At 52.8% G+C, this 18,205-nt stretch overlaps 1 protein-coding gene and 1 long non-coding RNA gene across 5 annotated transcripts in view; one reads left to right on the top strand and one right to left on the bottom strand.

Moving 5' to 3' along the window:
* LOC130524444 (glutamate receptor-interacting protein 2-like) overlaps positions 1-17,410 on the top strand; it is an 18,544-nt gene extending 1,134 nt beyond the window's left edge. Inside the window, exons 2-25 of one of the 4 annotated variants that reach the window (XM_057030593.1) lie at positions 172-307; positions 403-548; positions 631-717; positions 3,555-3,630; positions 5,391-5,536; positions 5,693-5,840; positions 6,076-6,245; positions 7,196-7,351; positions 7,436-7,588; positions 7,697-7,883; positions 8,478-8,623; positions 8,914-8,994; positions 9,726-9,789; positions 9,935-10,080; positions 10,664-10,808; positions 11,927-12,066; positions 12,143-12,337; positions 12,419-12,575; positions 13,454-13,568; positions 13,667-13,871; positions 13,954-14,156; positions 14,245-14,391; positions 14,571-14,768; positions 15,018-17,410. In XM_057030593.1, coding sequence (XP_056886573.1) covers positions 172-307; positions 403-548; positions 631-717; positions 3,555-3,630; positions 5,391-5,536; positions 5,693-5,840; positions 6,076-6,245; positions 7,196-7,351; positions 7,436-7,588; positions 7,697-7,883; positions 8,478-8,623; positions 8,914-8,994; positions 9,726-9,789; positions 9,935-10,080; positions 10,664-10,808; positions 11,927-12,066; positions 12,143-12,337; positions 12,419-12,575; positions 13,454-13,568; positions 13,667-13,871; positions 13,954-14,156; positions 14,245-14,391; positions 14,571-14,729 — 3,308 coding nt within the window. In that variant the 3' untranslated portion in view covers positions 14,730-14,768; positions 15,018-17,410. Of the gene's footprint in view, positions 1-171; positions 308-402; positions 549-630; positions 718-3,554; positions 3,631-5,390; positions 5,537-5,692; positions 5,841-6,075; positions 6,246-7,195; positions 7,352-7,435; positions 7,589-7,696; positions 7,884-8,477; positions 8,624-8,913; positions 8,995-9,725; positions 9,790-9,934; positions 10,081-10,663; positions 10,809-11,926; positions 12,067-12,142; positions 12,338-12,418; positions 12,576-13,453; positions 13,569-13,666; positions 13,872-13,953; positions 14,157-14,244; positions 14,392-14,497; positions 14,769-15,017 lie in introns of those variants that run through there. The other 3 variants (XM_057030589.1, XM_057030591.1, XM_057030592.1) reach the window with 3 other exon arrangements.
* On the bottom strand, positions 8,328-10,086 carry LOC130524445 (uncharacterized). Its single transcript, XR_008950149.1, has 2 exons — positions 9,879-10,086; positions 8,328-8,711 (listed from the first exon to the last, which is right to left on the bottom strand). It is a non-coding gene; the product is annotated as an uncharacterized LOC130524445 (long non-coding RNA).
* Positions 17,411-18,205: the final 795 nt, after the last annotated feature.

The raw sequence follows: 18,205 nt of genomic DNA, 5'->3' as shown, positions 1-18,205 counted from the left end.
CTCTAACCTCGTTTCTCAACATGTTGTCGTGTTTGAGTGCGTGTGTGTGTGTGTGTGGTGTGTGTGTGGTGTGTGTGTGTGTGTGTGTGTGGTGTGTGTGTGTGTGTGTCGCCGTCTCTGCGTCCCTCTTTTTGTGTATTCGTCTTCATGTGCGTGTGTGTTTTTGGGTAGAAGCTCTGCGGGGGGTGACCATGGTGGAGCTGGTCAAAAAGGAGGGCAGCACGCTGGGCCTCACCATCTCAGGTGGGACGGACAAAGATGGCAAACCGCGGGTGTCCAACCTCCGGCCAGGAGGACTGGCGGCCAGGTGTGTGTGTGTGTGTGTGTGTGTGTGTGTGTGGTGGTGTGTGTGTGTGTGTGTGTGTTGGGGCTCCCATCCTGACAGGCCTCCCCCCTCTGCAGGAGTGACCAGCTGAACGTGGGCGACTACATCAAGTCTGTGAACGGCATCAATCTGACCAAGCTCCGGCACGAGGAGATCATCAGTCTCCTGAAGAACGTGGGGGAGCGAGTTCTCCTGGAGGTGGAGTACGAGCTGCCCCCGACAGGTACGTGTCCTGATGGAACCGGCGTCAGACGCTACGCTTCACCTCCAGACAGGTCAGGCTCCTCTCTCTGTCCCCCCTCCAGCACCAACCAGCACCTCCGGCGTCATATCAAAGACAATCGACATCTGTTTGCACAAAGAGGGGAACAGCTTTGGCTTCGTCATGAGAGGTGAGCATCCACCACCCGCGGGGCGGGGTTCATGCTAGGGTTCATGCTAGGGTTCATGCTAGGGTTCATGCTAGGGTTCATGCTAGGGCTCATGCTAGGGCTCATGCTAGGGTTCATGCTAGGGTTCATGCTAGGGTTCATGCTAGGGTTCATGCTAGGGCTCATGCTAGGGCTCATGCTAGGGTTCATGCTAGGGTTCATGCTAGGGTTCACGCTAGGGTTCATGCTAGGGTTCATGCTAGGGTTCATGCTAGGGTTCACGCTAGGGTTCATGCTAGGGTTCACGCTAGGGTTCACGCTAGGGTTCACGCTAGGGTTCATGCTAGGGTTCATGCTAGGGTTCATGCTAGGGTTCACGCTAGGGTTCACGCTAGGGTTCACGCTAGGGTTCATGCTAGGGTTCACGCTAGGGTTCACGCTAGGGTTCATGCTAGGGTTCATGCTAGGGTTCACGCTAGGGTTCATGCTAGGGTTCATGCTAGGGTTCACGCTAGGGTTCATGCTAGGGTTCATGCTAGGGTTCACGCTAGGGTTCACGCTAGGGTTCATGCTAGGGTTCACGCTAGGGTTCATGCTAGGGTTCATGCTAGGGTTCACGCTAGGGTTCATGCTAGGGTTCACGCTAGGGGTCATGTTAGGGTTCATGCTAGGGTTCATGCTAGGGTTCATGCTAGGGTTCATGCTAGGGTTCACGCTAGGGTTCATGCTAGGGTTCATGCTAGGGTTCACGCTAGGGTTCATGCTAGGGTTCACGCTAGGGGTCATGTTAGGGTTCATGCTAGGGTTCATGCTAGGGTTCATGCTAGGGTTCATGCTAGGGTTCACGCTAGGGTTCATGCTAGGGTTCATGCTAGGGTTCATGCTAGGGTTCAGGTTAGGGTTCATGCTAGGGTTCATGCTAGGGTTCATGCTAGGGTTCACGTTAGGGTTCACGCTAGGGTTCATGCTAGGGTTCATGCTAGGGTTCATGCTAGGGTTCATGCTAGGGTTCACGTTAGGGTTCACGTTAGGGTTCAGGTTAGGGTTCATGCTAGGGTTCATGCTAGGGTTCATGCTAGGGTTCATGCTAGGGTTCAGGTTAGGGTTCATGCTAGGGTTCACGCTAGGGTTCACGCTAGGGTTCACGCTAGGGTTCACGCTAGGGTTCATGCTAGGGTTCATGTTAGGGTTCATGCTAGGGTTCATGCTAGGGTTCATGCTAGGGTTCACGCTAGGGTTCATGCTAGGGTTCATGCTAGGGTTCACGCTAGGGTTCATGCTAGGGTTCACGCTAGGGGTCATGTTAGGGTTCATGCTAGGGTTCATGCTAGGGTTCATGCTAGGGTTCATGCTAGGGTTCACGCTAGGGTTCATGCTAGGGTTCATGCTAGGGTTCATGCTAGGGTTCAGGTTAGGGTTCATGCTAGGGTCATGCTAGGGTTCATGCTAGGGTTCACGTTAGGGTTCACGCTAGGGTTCATGCTAGGGTTCATGCTAGGGTTCATGCTAGGGTTCATGCTAGGGTTCACGTTAGGGTTCACGTTAGGGTTCAGGTTAGGGTTCATGCTAGGGTTCATGCTAGGGTCATGCTAGGGTTCATGCTAGGGTTCAGGTTAGGGTTCATGCTAGGGTTCACGCTAGGGTTCACGCTAGGGTTCACGCTAGGGTTCACGCTAGGGTTCATGCTAGGGTTCATGTTAGGGTTCATGCTAGGGTTCATGCTAGGGTTCATGCTAGGTTCACGCTAGGGTTCATGTTAGGGTTCATGCTAGGGTTCACGCTAGGGTTCATGCTAGGGTTCACGCTAGGGTTCATGCTAGGGTTCATGCTAGGGTTCATGCTAGGGTTCATGCTAGGGTTCACGTTAGGGTTCACGCTAGGGTTCACGCTAGGGGTCATGTTAGGGTTCATGCTAGGGTTCATGCTAGGGTTCATGCTAGGGTTCATGCTAGGGTTCATGCTAGGGTTCATGCTAGGGTTCATGTTGGAGTTCATGCTAGGGTTCATGCTAGGGTTCATGTTGGAGTTCATGCTAGGGTTCACGCTAGGGTTCATGCTAGGGTTCATGCTAGGGTTCATGCTAGGGTTCATGCTAGGGTTCACGCTAGGGTTCATGCTAGGGTTCATGCTAGGGTTCATGCTAGGGTTCATGCTAGGGTTCACGTTAGGGTTCACGCTAGGGTTCACGCTAGGGGTCATGTTAGGGTTCATGCTAGGGTTCATGCTAGGGTTCATGCTAGGGTTCATGCTAGGGTTCATGCTAGGGTTCATGCTAGGGTTCATGCTAGGGTTCACGTTAGGGGTCATGTTAGGGTTCATGTTAGGGTTCATGCTAGGGTTCACGTTAGGGGTCATGTTAGGGTTCATGCTAGGTTTCACGTTAGGGGTCATGTTAGGGCTCATGTTAGGGTTCATGCTAGGGTTCACATTAGGGGTCATGTTAGGGTTCATGTTAGGGTTCACGTCAGGGTTCACGTCAGGGTTCACGTTAGGGTTCACGTCAGGGTTCACGTTAGGGTTCAGGTTAGGGGTCAGGTTAGGGTTCACCTTAGGGGTCAGGTTAGGGTTCAGGTTAGGGGTCAGGTTAGGGTTCAGGTTAGGGGTCAGGTTAGGGGTCAGGTTAGGGGTCAGGTTAGGGGTCAGGTTAGGGGTCACCGAACCACATCAGGCCTTTGAAGTGAAAACACCTTTATTTCCTGTCTGAGCTCATCCTGCTGTTCCTCCAACTTCCTTTACATTACATTTACATTAATGACCTCCTGTATTAATTACAGGGACATCGAGGCTTTAACCAACGCGTAAACAGCCTAATCTAAAGGTTTTTAGATCGGGACTCATCGTGTTCAATCCTTCCGTAGGTGGCGCCCATGAGGACTGGCACAAGTCCCGCCCCCTCGTGGTCACCTACGTCAGGCCAGGAGGACCTGCGGACAGGTAACAGACATCTCCAGACGGCTGCTCCGGTTTAAGCTAACGGCTCCAGGATGTGGTCCCCACGCGTCCTGGGACCACGCCGAGGCGCGTTGGGACGGGGGCGGGGCTTTGGTTGAGAGGGTAAGGAGACAACTCAGAGAAGGAGGGAACATAGAGAAGGAGACAACTCAGAGAAGGAGGGAACATAGAGAAGGAGGGAACTTAGAGAAGGAGACAACTCAGAGAAGGAGGGAACTCAGAGAAGGAGACAACTCAGAGAAGGAGGGAACTCAGAGAAGGAGACAACTCAGAGAAGGAGACAACTCAGAGAAGGAGGGAACTCAGAGAAGGAGGGAACATAGAGAAGGAGACAACTCAGAGAAGGAGACAACTCAGAGAAGGAGACAACTCAGAGAAGGAGACAACTCAGAGAAGGAGGGAACTCAGAGAAGGAGACAACTCAGAGAAGGAGACAACTCAGAGAAGGAGGGAACTCAGAGAAGGAGACAACTCAGAGAAGGAGGGAACTCAGAGAAGGAGACAACTCAGAGAAGGAGGGAACATAGGGAACGAGGAGGCTGCCAGAGGAACACAGACCCCCCAGAGGTGTTGATCTCGCTACATAACGTTCCTCTGCTTTTGTTCTGGATCCGGTTTAAACAGCTCGTTTACGGCCGCCCGGCCCAGACAGGACCAGACAGGACCAGACTCCAGAACAAAGCCTGGTCCCTGATCCGCTACAGGACCAGACTCCAGAACAAAGCCTGGTCCCTGATCAGCTACAGGACCAGACTCCAGAACAAAGCCTGGTCCCTGATCAGCTACAGGACCAGACTCCAGAATCACTCAGAACCATGAATGAGGAGGACGTGGAACATCTGCACGGAGCTGCCAGAACTCTGCAGGCCCATAGGTGATGGTGCCGCTCAGGGCTGGAGGGAACCCCTGTTTGGGTTGTAGATGCGGTCCTGATAGAACCTCGGCTCTGGGGGGCTGAGGTCCGCAGGGCTCCCGGTGGGTCCTGGACCCAGGAAATCCTCCTCCCAATGTGGGTCAGCGCAGGGAGACGAATGAGATGTTCACGCTGCTTTATTCCACACGCCGATCGGAGGGAACCTAATCCCCCCGGTCCCAGGAGCTGGTTCAGAGCCGCTCTGGGAATTACTCTAACTCCGGAGAGTCGGAGCGGCGCCGGGTCGGCAGCAGCTTAAAGAACCAGCAGAAGGTCCAGACTGGGGCCCACGGGGACAGTTTAATCCACCTGTCTGTCCTGTCTGTCCTGTCCACCTGTCTGTCCTGTCCGCCTGTCTGTCCTGTCTGTCCTGTCCACCTGTCTGTCCTGTCTGTCCTGTCTGTCCTGTCCTGTCTGTCCTGTCTGTCCTGTCCACCTGTCCACCTGTCTGTCCTGTCCACCTGTCTGTCCTGTCCGCCTGTCTGTCCTGTCCACCTGTCTGCCTGTCTGTCCTGTCCACCTGTCTGTCCTGTCCACCTGTCTGTCCTGTCCGCCTGTCTGTCCTGTCCACCTGTCTGTCCTGTCTGTCCTGTCTGCCTGTCTGTCCTGTCCGCCTGTCTGTCCTGTCCACCTGTCTGTCCTGTCCACCTCTCTGTCCTGTCTACCACACAACATGGCTCAAGAAAAGGTGAAAATTCTCAGAAGATTCACAAATCATCATTTTCTCTGGTGGTTCCCATGACGATGAGAGTGGAGGGGGATCAAAGGGCTTTGACCTTTCACCTCACTCAGTCTCTGTGTGTGTGTGTGTGTGTGTGTGTGTGTTCAGGGAGGGAACGCTGCGTCCTGGCGACCGTCTCCTCAGCGTTGACGGCGTGCCGCTGCACAATAGTAACCATGGCAACGCCCTCGCCGTGTTGGCCCAGTGTGGTCAGGAAGCTTTGTTCCAGATAGAGTATGATGTCACAATCATGGGTATGAAAACACACACACACACACACACACTCACACACACACACTCACACACACACTCACACACACACACTCACACACACACACTCACACACACACCTGCACTAGCTTTACCCATGATGCACTGCAAACACCTCCTTCGTAACTTTCCTCCCTCAGACACGGTAACCAACGCCTCGGGTCCGCTGCTGGTGGAAATCGCCAAGTCGCCGGGGGCAACGCTGGGCGTCACGCTCACATCAGCCAACCACCGCAACAAGCCGGTCATCGTGATCGACAGGATCAAAGCTGGCAGCGTGGTGGACAGGTACCCGCTGAAGGATCAATACTGCTGATCAGAGCTGATCAGAGATGATCAGAGATGATCAGAGGTGATCAGAGATGATCAGGGCTGATCAGAGGTGATCAGCTCTGATCAGAGGTGATCAGAGGTGATCAGAGGTGATCAGAGATGATCAGAGCTGATCAGAGGTGATCACAGATGATCAGAGCTGATCACCTCTGATCAGTTCCTCTCACCTCAGTCTTCCATTTGTGTCCAGATGTGGAGCTCTGCACACTGGAGACCACCTGCTGTCCATCGACGGGACGTCCACAGAACACTGCACCGTCCTGGAGGCGACGCAGCTGTTAGCGAGCACAACTGAACTGGTCAAACTGGAAATGCTGCCCTCCCATCAGACCAGGCTAACTGGGAAACAGCACGACACAGGTGAGACCTGCCGACGCTGCAGTGCTTGATCACCCAGGATCCTCGTTGATCACCCAGGATCCTCGTTGATCACCCAGGATCCTCTGAATCCAGCCCCCCCACCCCCATAACAGGGGCCTTTTCTGCCACCTGCACGCTTCCATTAGCTGGAGGACGCTTTCTCCTCCAGCTAAGACGTAATTCCACTGGATCCAAATTCCACTGGATCCAAATTCCACTGGATCCAAATTCCACTGGATCCAAATTGGGAACCAGATTCCAGCCTGTGATTGTCCCAGGATCCACCCTGACAGCAGCCAGCCTTAACGAGGACAAAGCTAATGTCCCAGAGACATCGGACGTCTTCAAAGCTCGTCTTCATTCGTCAACATCAGGGAAAACGTCTCCTCATCTGTGTTTGATGGGCGCTAACGTGCTTAAATACACGGCCGAGAGAAAACAAAGTGAAGCTAGGGTCAGTTCAGTGTGTGTGTGTGTGTGTGGTGTGTGTGAGAGAGAGAGAGAGAGAGAGAGAAAATGGCTCATTAGGACACTGATGGCCTTGCAGGAGACCTTGCAGTCAGGCTTTATTAATAGGCGCTCTGATGAAAGGTTGCAGTGTGTGTGTGTGTGTGTGTGTGTGTGTGTGTGTGTGTGTGTGTGTGTGTGTGTGTGTGTCCTGCTCCGCCAGGCTCGGAGGAGATCTCCATCTCTGATCTTCAGCTCTTAATCTGAGGCCACCCTCACATGTTCTGGGTGGTGGGTGGGGGGAACCAAAGCTTAGATGATGGACCTGGTCCGGGGGGGACAGGACCAGATGGAGACCATGTCCAGCTCTCCTGACAACTCCTAGTCCCTGATGTCCCATATAGAGAACGTGTGTCTGTTCTCGTTGCCGTGGGTAACTGGTTCCGGTTGATCCGGTCTGATAATGTGTCTGATAAACCAAACGGGGCTCTGTGTGGTTCCAGTGAAGGTGCAGAAGTCGGACCACCCCCACTCCTGGGACCCCTGTGTAAACAACTACTACCCTCCAAACTCCTCCCTCTGCAACACAAGCTCCACCCTCAACAAGTCCTGGACGGCCTCCAACAACAACACCATCAACAGCGTCGACTACTGCAAGTGTAAGCCGCCTCCCGCCGTGGCCCCGCCCCTTCCTGCTCGCCCCTCCTGCAGGTCTGCTAGCTCTGCTCCCTCCCTCTCTGCAGCCCTGGTCTCGGCCAGCTTCTCCCCCGGCTCCACCACCACGTCGGGGCCCAGCAGCCAGAGCTCCAGCACGCTGCCCCGGCCGTCCGGCCCCATGAGCCCCAGGAACTCGCTGCTCAAGCGACGACAGAGGAAGAAGGACCACAAAAGCTCCCGTAAGCCCCAGCCGCCCCAGGTCACGACCCGGGTCCAGACCCGTCCAGAGCGCCCCTCCTGCCTGGTGGGGATCGTAACACGTCTGTGCTGCGTCTGTGCCCGTTTAGTGTCTCTGGCCTCCAGCTCAGTGGGTCCTGGAGGTCAGGTGGTCCACGTAGAGACCAGTGAGGTGGTCCTGACCGGAGACCCGCTCAACGGGTTTGGTGTCCAGCTGCAGGGAGGGATATTCGCCACCGAGACGCTGTCGGCGCCGCCACTGGTCCGTTTCATCGAGCCCGACAGCTCGGCGGAGAGGTGAGCGTGTGGCGTGGCCGGGGGGCTTTAACTCGCCGTAACGGGACGTCAGCGCGTACGTGCTGCCAACAGAACCTCCTGAAACACCGTGTGTTCTAATGTCACGACCTGGAGTTCCACCTTACGTAACTGGTGAGCACACACACGTAACGGTGTGTGTGTGCGTGTGTGTACTGTTGTACTAAGATGTTCTGCATGTACAGGGGGGTGTTTGTGCCCTCAGGCCTCCCTCCCTTCCTGTTAGCGCCCCCACGCTAACAACGCTAATTAGCCAGCTTCTGTTCTGTTCTGCCGGAGGAATCGATGAATCGTCCTGATGGCTGAAACACAGAAGGTTCTCCTCCAGCTTCCTGACTGCATCCTCAACGCGGCTCACACGCCGCTGCCTCAGACACCGTCGTGCAACTCGTGTTTTGGTCTTTTCGGAGGAAAGAAAACATCCTGTTTTGTTGCTTCGTGGATTTAATGGTGGCTCAACATTAAATCTGAGGACTCGTTAATGATGCCGATGTTCCCCCACCGTCTCCAGACTTTCTGTAGCTTTGACTTGAACATGACAGTGGTGTGACGTCACCATGGTAACCTGTGTTGTAGGTGTGGCCTGTTGCAGGTGGGAGACCGCCTCCTGTCGATCAACGGGATCCCCACAGAAGACGGAACGCTGGAAGAGGCCAACCAGCTGCTGCGTGACGCCGCCTTGACCAACAAAGTGACCCTGGAGATAGAATTTGACGTGGCAGGTTTGTGACGCCACCACCAGGTGGCGCTCGGGGGGGGGGGCGGGGCAACTCCAGCTCTCAGATACTCCTGTGACCGTCAGTTTCTTCCCTGTTGTCGTCAGAAAGATGCATCATTATTTTTAACAAACTCTGGTTTTAAACACTTTGGGCAAAACTGTAACTGATCTGAGTTTGGACGTGCACGCCAGAGTTAGCACGTTGCCTTCGTTAGCATTGCAGGGACGCAGCAAAGTCGCTGTTCCATGTGTCTGAGGTCAAAAGGTCAGGCCTGTAACGTGTTTGTTCCACAGAGTCGGTGGTGCCCAGCAGCGGAACGTTCCACGTGAAGCTTCCAAAGAAAAGAGGGGTGGAACTGGGCCTCACCATCAGCGGTACGAAGGCTCAAACATTCACGAGTCTGCCTCTCTTCAAACCGGCCGCGTGCACGAGCGTTTGCCATAAATATTAACTGGGCGTTAGAGAACAGTCGGAGCTGCTGTGTGTTTGACATAAAAGGCCTCTGGAATCTCTTAATGGAGCTGCTTCCTCCAAGGGGCTTCGCTCCACCACTCCATGGAAAAGAGTGTTTTTTCTTCGCTACATTTATTCAAAATGGGCTTCCGTGACTAAACTGTACCCACCAGTTGGTCTCAAGCAGTCCGCTGATATACAGGGGAATATTGTTTCTAATAGTAATTATGTAAAATAGAGACTTTGTAACAAATAATTCTGTTTGTAAAAGCGGACATAAAGCAACAGGTCGACATCGCCCCCTGGTGGCGGCCTCCAGCGTGACACGAGCCCCTTTTAGCATCATTTCTACAGTTTCACAGTCTCACATATTAGAATCACTCTCTCAGTAACTCAATACCTCAATAACTCTGTCTCAGTGTTGAGCCTGGAGCATGTTTGATGCACTGACATGTTCAGACACTGTAAATATTGAACTGAACACTAAAACTGGCAGGAAAATGTTTCTGCTTCTGGATTCTGAGCCGTTTCGCTGTTAAATCGTCCATCAATCATCTTTTGTGTTTCTCTATCGCCACCAATAATAATCTGACTGTTTGAGGTATTTTAGAGATTGGCTTTTGTTTTACTGGCTGGTTTTGTCTCTTTACAGCCAGTAAGAAATCAGGAGAACCCCTCATCATTTCTGATATCAAGAAGGGCAGCATGGCCCACAGGTCTCATTTTTCCCATTTTTGCCAATTAAACTTAATGAATGTGCAGTTAAAAAGCCGCATTTCTGGACGTGCATGCATGTTTATCTCACCTCATTCCTTCCAAAATGTCCTTTCGGGTTGTGACGCCTTTGTTTTTGTCCTTCAGAACAGGAACATTGGAGCCTGGCGATAAACTGTTGGCCATTGATAACATCAGGCTGGAGAACTGCTCCCGAGAGGAAGCTGAGCAGATCCTGCAGCAGTGTGAGGAGCTGGTCAAGCTGAAGATACGCAAGGATGAAGACAACTCAGGTGTGTTGAGACTGTTTTTCTGGTTGGACTCGCTTCAGGTTCGGCAGATGTTGCAGTGACCGTATTTGACCACCAGATGGCGGTGTCGTGCATGAATCAAATTCATGCTGAGCTGCTTAAAAAAGCCAAAAACACATTGAGTGACACTTTTTTGTTATCAAATACATTTATCATCGATACGGGATACACACACACACACACACACACACACACACACACACACACACACACACACACACACACATATATCCATGCAGCCTCGTGTACATATGACAAATTTAAGCCTCCATCTTTTGTGAATTACCTGTTCTTGTTGGCACAGCTGTGTCAATTTGAGTGACTGCATAACGCACATGCACAAAACACACACACAGCACACACACACACCATGCACAGACACGTTAGGGGCGCAGTGTCGAGATTATGTGTTCATGCTACATGATGATGATACATGATGATTTGGCAGTATCTTCTCCCTGTTGCCATGGAAACTGTGTCTTCTTCAACAGTCTTGTCTGTCAGGAGTTTTGACCTAGTTTAGTCATTTTATGTGTGTGTGTGTGTGTGTGTGTGTGTGTGCCAGATGAGCAGGAGACGTCAGGCAGCATCATCTACACTGTGGAGCTGAAGCGGTACGGAGGCCCTCTGGGTATCACCATCTCAGGCACCGAGGAGCCTTTTGACCCCATCACTATATCAGGCCTGACGAAGAGAGGTCTGGCTGAGAGGTAACCCCCCCCCCACACACACACACACACACACACAGAACTCCAGTGATTTAATCGTGCTCTCACCCTACAGTAAATCGATACAATCTGCTGTTAATTATTATTCCTGGGTGTGAAGCCTGTCTCAGTTATGGTGACGCTCCACGTCCGTAACCGGACTCCCTCCTCTCAGGTGACCCGTCAGGAGGGAAGTTCAACCCTCAAAATCCAATCTGTCTGACGGCTCCAGCCTCCGACACTCAAGGAGACTTTTTTATCAGAACAGGAACAATCACATCAACCAAATGTCCTTAACAATCTCAAAGGATGTGATCGATCTAATGTTGCCCTTCAAAATAAAGGACCAAAGATCCCATCAAATCTGCTGCCTCAAACTCTCCTGTCAGAACTAAATACAGCCCAGAATCGAACTGGGCCCAACTCCTGCGGGAAGCTAGCACCTTCACAGCGGCGTGCTAGTGGAAAACCTTCACACACCCACAATATTTTCTTTATATCTCTGTTTTATTGTGACTCAGATGCGGGAATCACACAGTCCTGGGAAATAATCTCTCTTTAGGTGCCAGGGCAAACGGTGCGTGACGGCGTGTTGTTATAACCAAGCACGAACAGGAAGCCTTGTCGGTCCATGTCTGCTGATGCAGGCGGATTTATCTGACCCTGTAACGTGATTATTCACCCAGCCAAAGTTGTGTCTTACCATGATTAGAATGATCGCAATTACTGCTATTATTATTATTATTACTGTGTTTTTTCTATCATCACTCTGAATTACATGATAAGAACATTATTCACTAAAGCTTTTTCTGGCCCTTGGGAGATAAATAAAACAAAATAAAAGGTCCCCACTTCTGTGGCAAAACCCAGGAGTTTGCGTGTGTGTTTAGTGACACATTCAGAAGCTTTAAAGTGCTTCCTGTTTGTTTGCAGGGTGACGGTGTCAGCATCATATGACAACAGTCGCGTGTGTGTGTGTGTGTGTGTGTGTGTGTGTGTGTGTGTGTGTGTGTGTGTGTGTGTGTGTGCGTGCGCGTGCGTGCGTGCGCGCGCGCGCGCGCGTGCGTGCGTGCGTGCGTGCGTGTGTGTGTGTGTGTGTGTGTGTGTGTGTGTGTGTGCAGGACAGGGGCTATCCACGTGGGCGATCGCATCCTGGCCATCAACAGCGTCAGCCTGAAGGGGAAGCCCCTGAGCGAAGCCATCCACCTGCTGCAGATGGCCGGAGAAACCGTCACGCTCAAGATCAAGAAGCAGCTGGACAGTAAGCTGGGAACGTGGCGCCGGGGAGGACGGAGCGCCACTTCCTGTTTGGTTGACCCCAGCTTTGTCTCCTCCAGATTTGGAGGACAAGAAAGCGGCAGAAGCGGAGGACACGACGGAGAACGAGCTGAGCGACACGGAGGAGGACGAGCTGACGGACAGCCAGCAGACCAACAAGCTCTCCGAGCTCTACGCCACCACCATCCCCAGCGTCGACTCCGCCATGGACTCGTGGGACGGCTCGGGCTTGGACGCCGGCTACGGCAGCCAGGGTCGGCCTTCAGAGGGTGGCTGAGCCCCAGACCGTGCACAGGTGTGCACGGTCTGGGGCTCACAGCATGTTTCTCCCGCAGGCACCTACAGCCACCAGGCGGCCGGCATCGCCCTCCACCCCCACGAGTGGCGCAGCGCCAAGCAGCCGCACAGCACCACGCCCCCTCCTGGCCGTCAGAAGAACTACCCCTTCAGTGACGGAGGCTTCAGTGAGGATGACTGGGACAGGCCGCCAGGGTACTCCCCCCTTTGATAACCCTTCCACCTGCATCCACTGGTTCCACTCCCAACATCCCAACACTCCCAGTTTAAATAGTCACTGCTGATACACGTCCAGTGACGGTGAGGAGGTCAACGACAGCGTGGTGAAACCAGTGAAGCCAGTGAAGCCAGTTAACCAGTGAAGCCAGTGAACCAGTGAAACCAGTGAACCAGTTAACCAGTGAAGCCAGTGAACCAGTGAAACCAGTGAACCAGTTAACCAGTTAACCAGTGAAGCCAGTAAACCAGTTAACCAGTGAACCAGTGAAACCAGTTAACCAGTGAAACCAGTGAACCAGTGAAACCAGTGAACCAGTGAAGCCAGTGAAACCAGTGAACAGTTAACCAGTGAACCAGTTAACCAGTGAAACCAGTGAAGCCAGTTAACCAGTGAACCAGTGAAACCAGTGAAGCAGTGAAGCAGTGTTGGTGTCTCGGGGGCGACAGTGAGTCAGGAGCTTTGACCTTGTGAGGTGGCAACATTCCACCAGCTTATGTAACACTAACGGCTGCTGGGGGTGGAGGGAGTGGGGGGGGGGGGGGGGGGGGGGGGGGGGGGGGGGGGGGGGGGGAACACGGATTAACAGAGTGAACGTGAATTAATCTTGTCAGTAAAGAACATTCAGCCGGGAAAATATTAGTCATGTTAGGCTGAAGCAGAACCACTGGGCGGGTCGGGTTCACCTTCCCTCTGGATGCTCCAGTTCTGATGAACGTTACAGTGACTCTTGATTACAGCAGGGTGACGGGACAAGGGGCCACCTGGACCTTTAGGGCCACCTGGACCTTTAGGGCCCGTTGGGGTGCAGAACCGGCTGATTTCACTGACTTCAGTTTGACTTCTTCTGCCAAAGGTTCCTTGGCCACCAAGCAGATGGTATTCTGCTGGACCCTGAGGACAGTTTTTGGTGCCAGGCTCTGGAGGACCTGGAGACCTGCGGCCAGTCGGAGCTGCTCAGAGAAATAGAGGTCAGCTCAGGTGTTCAGCCTTCATCCTGGACCTTTGTCCACGTCTGCAGGTGTCACAGCACCAGCGTCCTCTCTGCCGTCTCTCTTTCTGCCTTCAGGCGTCCATCATGACAGGAACCGCCATCAGTCTGGGTGTGGATGGTGTCCCTAAGCCTCCCCCTGAGCCCATTCTGAGTCACAGCAGAATGAGTCCATTGCGGAGAAACTCCCTCCTGAACCAAGGAAACCTGCTCCACCAGCCTCCACATCTGGCCCAGGGAGCCCATCTGAATGAAGAAGCTCACCTCCTCGAAGATGCTGAAGGTACTTGAGTCACGAATCGTTCAGCATGAAGGCCTGAGGGCTCCTGTTCATGCCGGTTCCGTGCATCCTCCATCCTGCGTAGACCTGCACCAGGAGCTCCACTTCAACCACGAGAGCCACCTTCATCAAGGAGCACACCTCCACCCAGACAACCAGTCCCCCGTCCTGCCGCACGACCCCAAGGCCAAGGCCTCGCTGAGGGTGTCGGAGAGGACCTGGGAGTCCCGTCGCATTAAAGAGGAGATGCAGGGCATCGTGTCCCCGACGCCTCTGGAGTTACACAAGGTCAGTCCAGGGGTCCAGGTCCAGGTCCAGGTCCAGGAGCTGGTCCTGACGCTGAAGCCTCCTCACCTCCCTGTGGTCTGGCCTGCAGGTGACTGTGATAAAGGACCCCGAGATCGACGATTTCGGGTTCAGCGTGTCCGACGGCTTCTTGGAAAAAGGCGTTTATGTCAACATGATCCGACCCGACGGGCCCGCGGACCGGGCCGGGCTGAAGCCCTTCGACAGGATTCTGCAGGTAGGAGGAGCGGCGCCGACCTCCGAGCAGCTCCAGGCCTGAGCCCAGATAAGGGTGGCGTCCTCTCGTCAGCGCCACCTTGGTGTTCGTAACGGTGCCACATTAGCTGTCATTGCAGGCTCATGTGGGTCAGAACTCCCAAAGACCTTCACCTGGCTCTACCCCACCTCCCTGTCCAGGTGAACCACGTCAGGACGAGGGACTTCGACTGCTGCCTGGCGGTACCGCTGATCACAGAGGCTGGAGACAGGCTGGAGCTGGTCATCAGTCGCAACCCGCTGGCCTCCGAGGACCTGGAGGACAACAACAACACGCTGGATCATCCACTAGACCTGTAACGTGCACACACGCAGGCGCACGAGCCTAACAGCTGCTGAGTGAGTGCACCTGGCCCAGAGCACGCCCACACGCCCACACACACACACACACACACACACACACACACACACACACACACACAACACACACACACACACACTCACACACACACCCACACACACACACACCACACACACACACACACAACACACACACACACACACACACACTGTTTACAGGCTAAATGAAAGCAGATGTTAAACATCTTCTCTTCACACACTCCTGCCTTTTCCTCTCTGCTGCCACAGAAAAGATCAGACCACTAAACTCATGAGGGTGGACGACCACTTGATGGATGTGAGAACTGGCCTAAAGTTTTAGAGATCCTCTTAACGGAGGGAGATCTAAAAATATATTAACTTAAATGCTAAATGTGAACGTTCTGCTTGTCTAGAAGAGACTGGAGACTCTGTCCTCTCTGACCTCTGACCTTCACCCACATGTTCTTTGTGCCTGGTCGAGGAAACGGTTCTCAAAACAAATAACTTTTCTGATAACTAAGGTTGGACTTTATCAGGTTTCCAGCTTTTTCCTGAAGGTGCTGAACCTCCCACGTCGGCATCTTCAGAGTCTTTGATGAGAAATTCTTCTTTCCAACCAAAGATCTGATTATTGCAGGAATAAGCTTCATCTCAGATCAGCACATTAACGGCTCCAGATGTTAAATGTGCACAGTGGAAACGTCAGAATTTCAGCCTGAGCCTCGGAGGAACCATCAAAGCTACACTTCGAGCTGGAAGGAAGGACGTTTCTTCATGATCAAAAGACCACTAGGTTAGAGCTGTGTGAGCCTGTTGTGGCAGCGGAGGTCCAGGGTTCAGAACTCAACAGAACTCTGGGCAGGAGAGTGGAGATGAGCCTCAAACTGGTCATCTGGAGAAACTATTCCCAAACATCTGGACCTTTCCAGGGCTGAAAAGGAAACGTTACCGAGCGTCACCGCTCACGTGGTTGGTTCTGCTCCTCATGTGGAAACGTGAGTCTGACAGAACCCATCGGTACCGTCCCTCTCCTGGCAGACGCACATTTACGGTTCCCACATACAAAAAAGTCACTGTGAACAGATAAAAATGTGGCGCCGGTCCAGAATAAACATGTGTGCGAAGGACGGGATCGGAAAAAAAGCTCCTGTCACGTGACACCTGCTGAGGTAAAATGGTCAGACAGGAACAATCAGCCTCAGTGCTCCGCGCTGTTACGTAATCCAGCAGAGCTGCCCCCGTTTCAGAGCACCTGAGTGTGTGTGTGTGTGTGTGTGCGTGTGTGTGTGGGTGTGTGAGTGTGGGTGTGTGTGTGCGTGCGTGTGTGTGTGCGTGTGTGTGTGGGGCGGACACACAGAAACAGATCCAGGCAGTGTACATTTCACTGTACAGAGACGCTGGTCACGCTCATGAAATCCTGATGAGACAGAAAACCCCCGTGAATTGTTTTCCAGAAGCAGCTCCAGCTTTTTTCTCCAACATTTCAAAAGTCCCACGAGCCCAAAAGAGAAAGCACACACACTGTTGAGCGCCACACACTGTTGGGCGCCACACACTGTTGAGCGCCACACACTGTTGAGCGCCACACACTGTTGAGCGCCACACACTGTAAGTATTTTCATATACGACAAACTCCTGCGTGTTTTTTAACGTCATGTCGAGTGGCCAAAAGAAGAAAAGACTTTTGTAAAAGCAAAAAAGATACGAAGCCTTCCAAAACTGTTCTGTTGGGTTCTATGTACGTACTGTATGTATAGGTATGTGTGTTCCTCTATTATCCCTATGCAGTTCTGGGTCAAAGGTCAATTTAAAGCCCAATCCGGAAGTGGACGCCAGATGATTAGGAAAGGTCTTTGAGTTCAGCTCCCAATCAGGAAGAGGCGAGTTTGTGGCGCCGGACGTTTGTTGGGGCTTCTTCAAATGTGTCCCTGAACGTCACAACGCGCCCAAAATCCCAAACAAGGAGCGGAGACAGAACCAGGGGAGCGGCGAGGCGGCGGCGCCGCCGCTTCTTACGTAACGTGACATTTGCACGGTCCCGCTGTGATGATGTAACGGCGCTCAGCTGCAGGGGAGCGTGTGCACGTGCCGCCCGTCGGCGCCGCACCAACAACCGCTCAGAGAGCCGGCGGGACTCCATTTAACGATTCGCTTTGTTTTATTTGTGAAATTTTGAGTTTGTCACTTTGGCAAAAACAAGAAACAACTGAGCCGAAAACGCGTCCAGATCCGTGTTCCTGTCCACGGGTGTTACAAGCTGACCGCGAGGCCACCAGTGACGACATAAACACCAGTGTGGAGGCAGAACCAGACCACACAGAACCAGAACCAGAACCAGAACCAGAGTCCCTCCGATCCGCCATCGACCCTCCGGGAACCTTTGATCCTGTTGGGAGGAGGCGTCGGCTCCTCCGGATTGGGTTGTTGATACCGTATGCATCCATGTTGTGTACTTTGTTTTTCCAAATGGTGTAAAGTTCTATGTAATATAGTATTTTTCTATGACAACAGTACTCTTCTGAAACCTGAGAGCAAGTATAAAAGATCAAAAGAAAATCTATAATTTTGTTTGTTGTCCTTTTTTATTTTCTAGAACATGAAAAACAAGAACAAAGAGGAATAAAAATCTAATTTTACGTTGACTGTCTGGGTTTGAGAAATGTGGCTACGCGTTTTCTGTGAGTGTGTGTGTGTGTGTGTGTGTGTGTGTGTGTGTGTGTGTGTGTGTGTGTGTGTGTGTGTCAATATATTGAGTAAAATGAAGACATTCTACAAGCAAAGTGAGGACATTTTAGAGCTAGCTTTAGATCGGGGTCAGGGTCGGGGGTCACTTGTGTTGGTTAGGGTTAGGGTCGGGGTGGGGGTCACTTGTGTTGGTTAGGGTCAGGGTCGGGGGTCACTTGTGTGTTGGTTAGGGTTAGGGTCGGGGTTGGGGGTCACTTGTGTTGGTTAGGGTCAGGGTCGGGGTCGGGGGTCACTTGTGTTGGTTAGGGTTAGGGTCGGGGTTGGGGGTCACTTGTGTTGGTTAGGGTCAGGGTCGGGGGTCACTTGTGTTGGTTAGGGTTAGGGTCGGGGTTGGGGGTCACTTGTGTTGGTTAGGGTCAGGGTCGGGGGTCACTTGTGTTGGTTAGGGTTAGGGTCGGGGTGGGGGTCACTTGTGTTGGTTAGGGTTAGGGTCGGGGGTCACTTGTGTTGGTTAGGGTTAGGGTCGGGGTTGGGGGTCACTTGTGTTGGTTAGGGTTAGGGTCGGGGGTCACTTGTGTTGGTTAGGGTTAGGGTCGGGGTTGGGGGTCACTTGTGTTGGTTAGGGTCGGGGTCAGGGTCGGGGTTGGGTAATGCGTTATGTAGATGGAAGTCCTCACAAAGATAGAAGATAGATGGGTGTGTGTCTGCTACATACTGTGGTTTATGCTGTGTGAAGACAAAACTGTACATTCTGTTTTTACTGACTTAAT

The sequence above is a fragment of the Takifugu flavidus genome, chromosome 4 (assembly GCF_003711565.1).
Source record: "Takifugu flavidus isolate HTHZ2018 chromosome 4, ASM371156v2, whole genome shotgun sequence".
Lineage (NCBI taxonomy): Eukaryota > Metazoa > Chordata > Actinopteri > Tetraodontiformes > Tetraodontidae > Takifugu > Takifugu flavidus.
The sequence above is the reverse complement of the archived record's forward strand: the minus strand, read 5'-3'. Positions and strand labels throughout refer to the sequence as shown.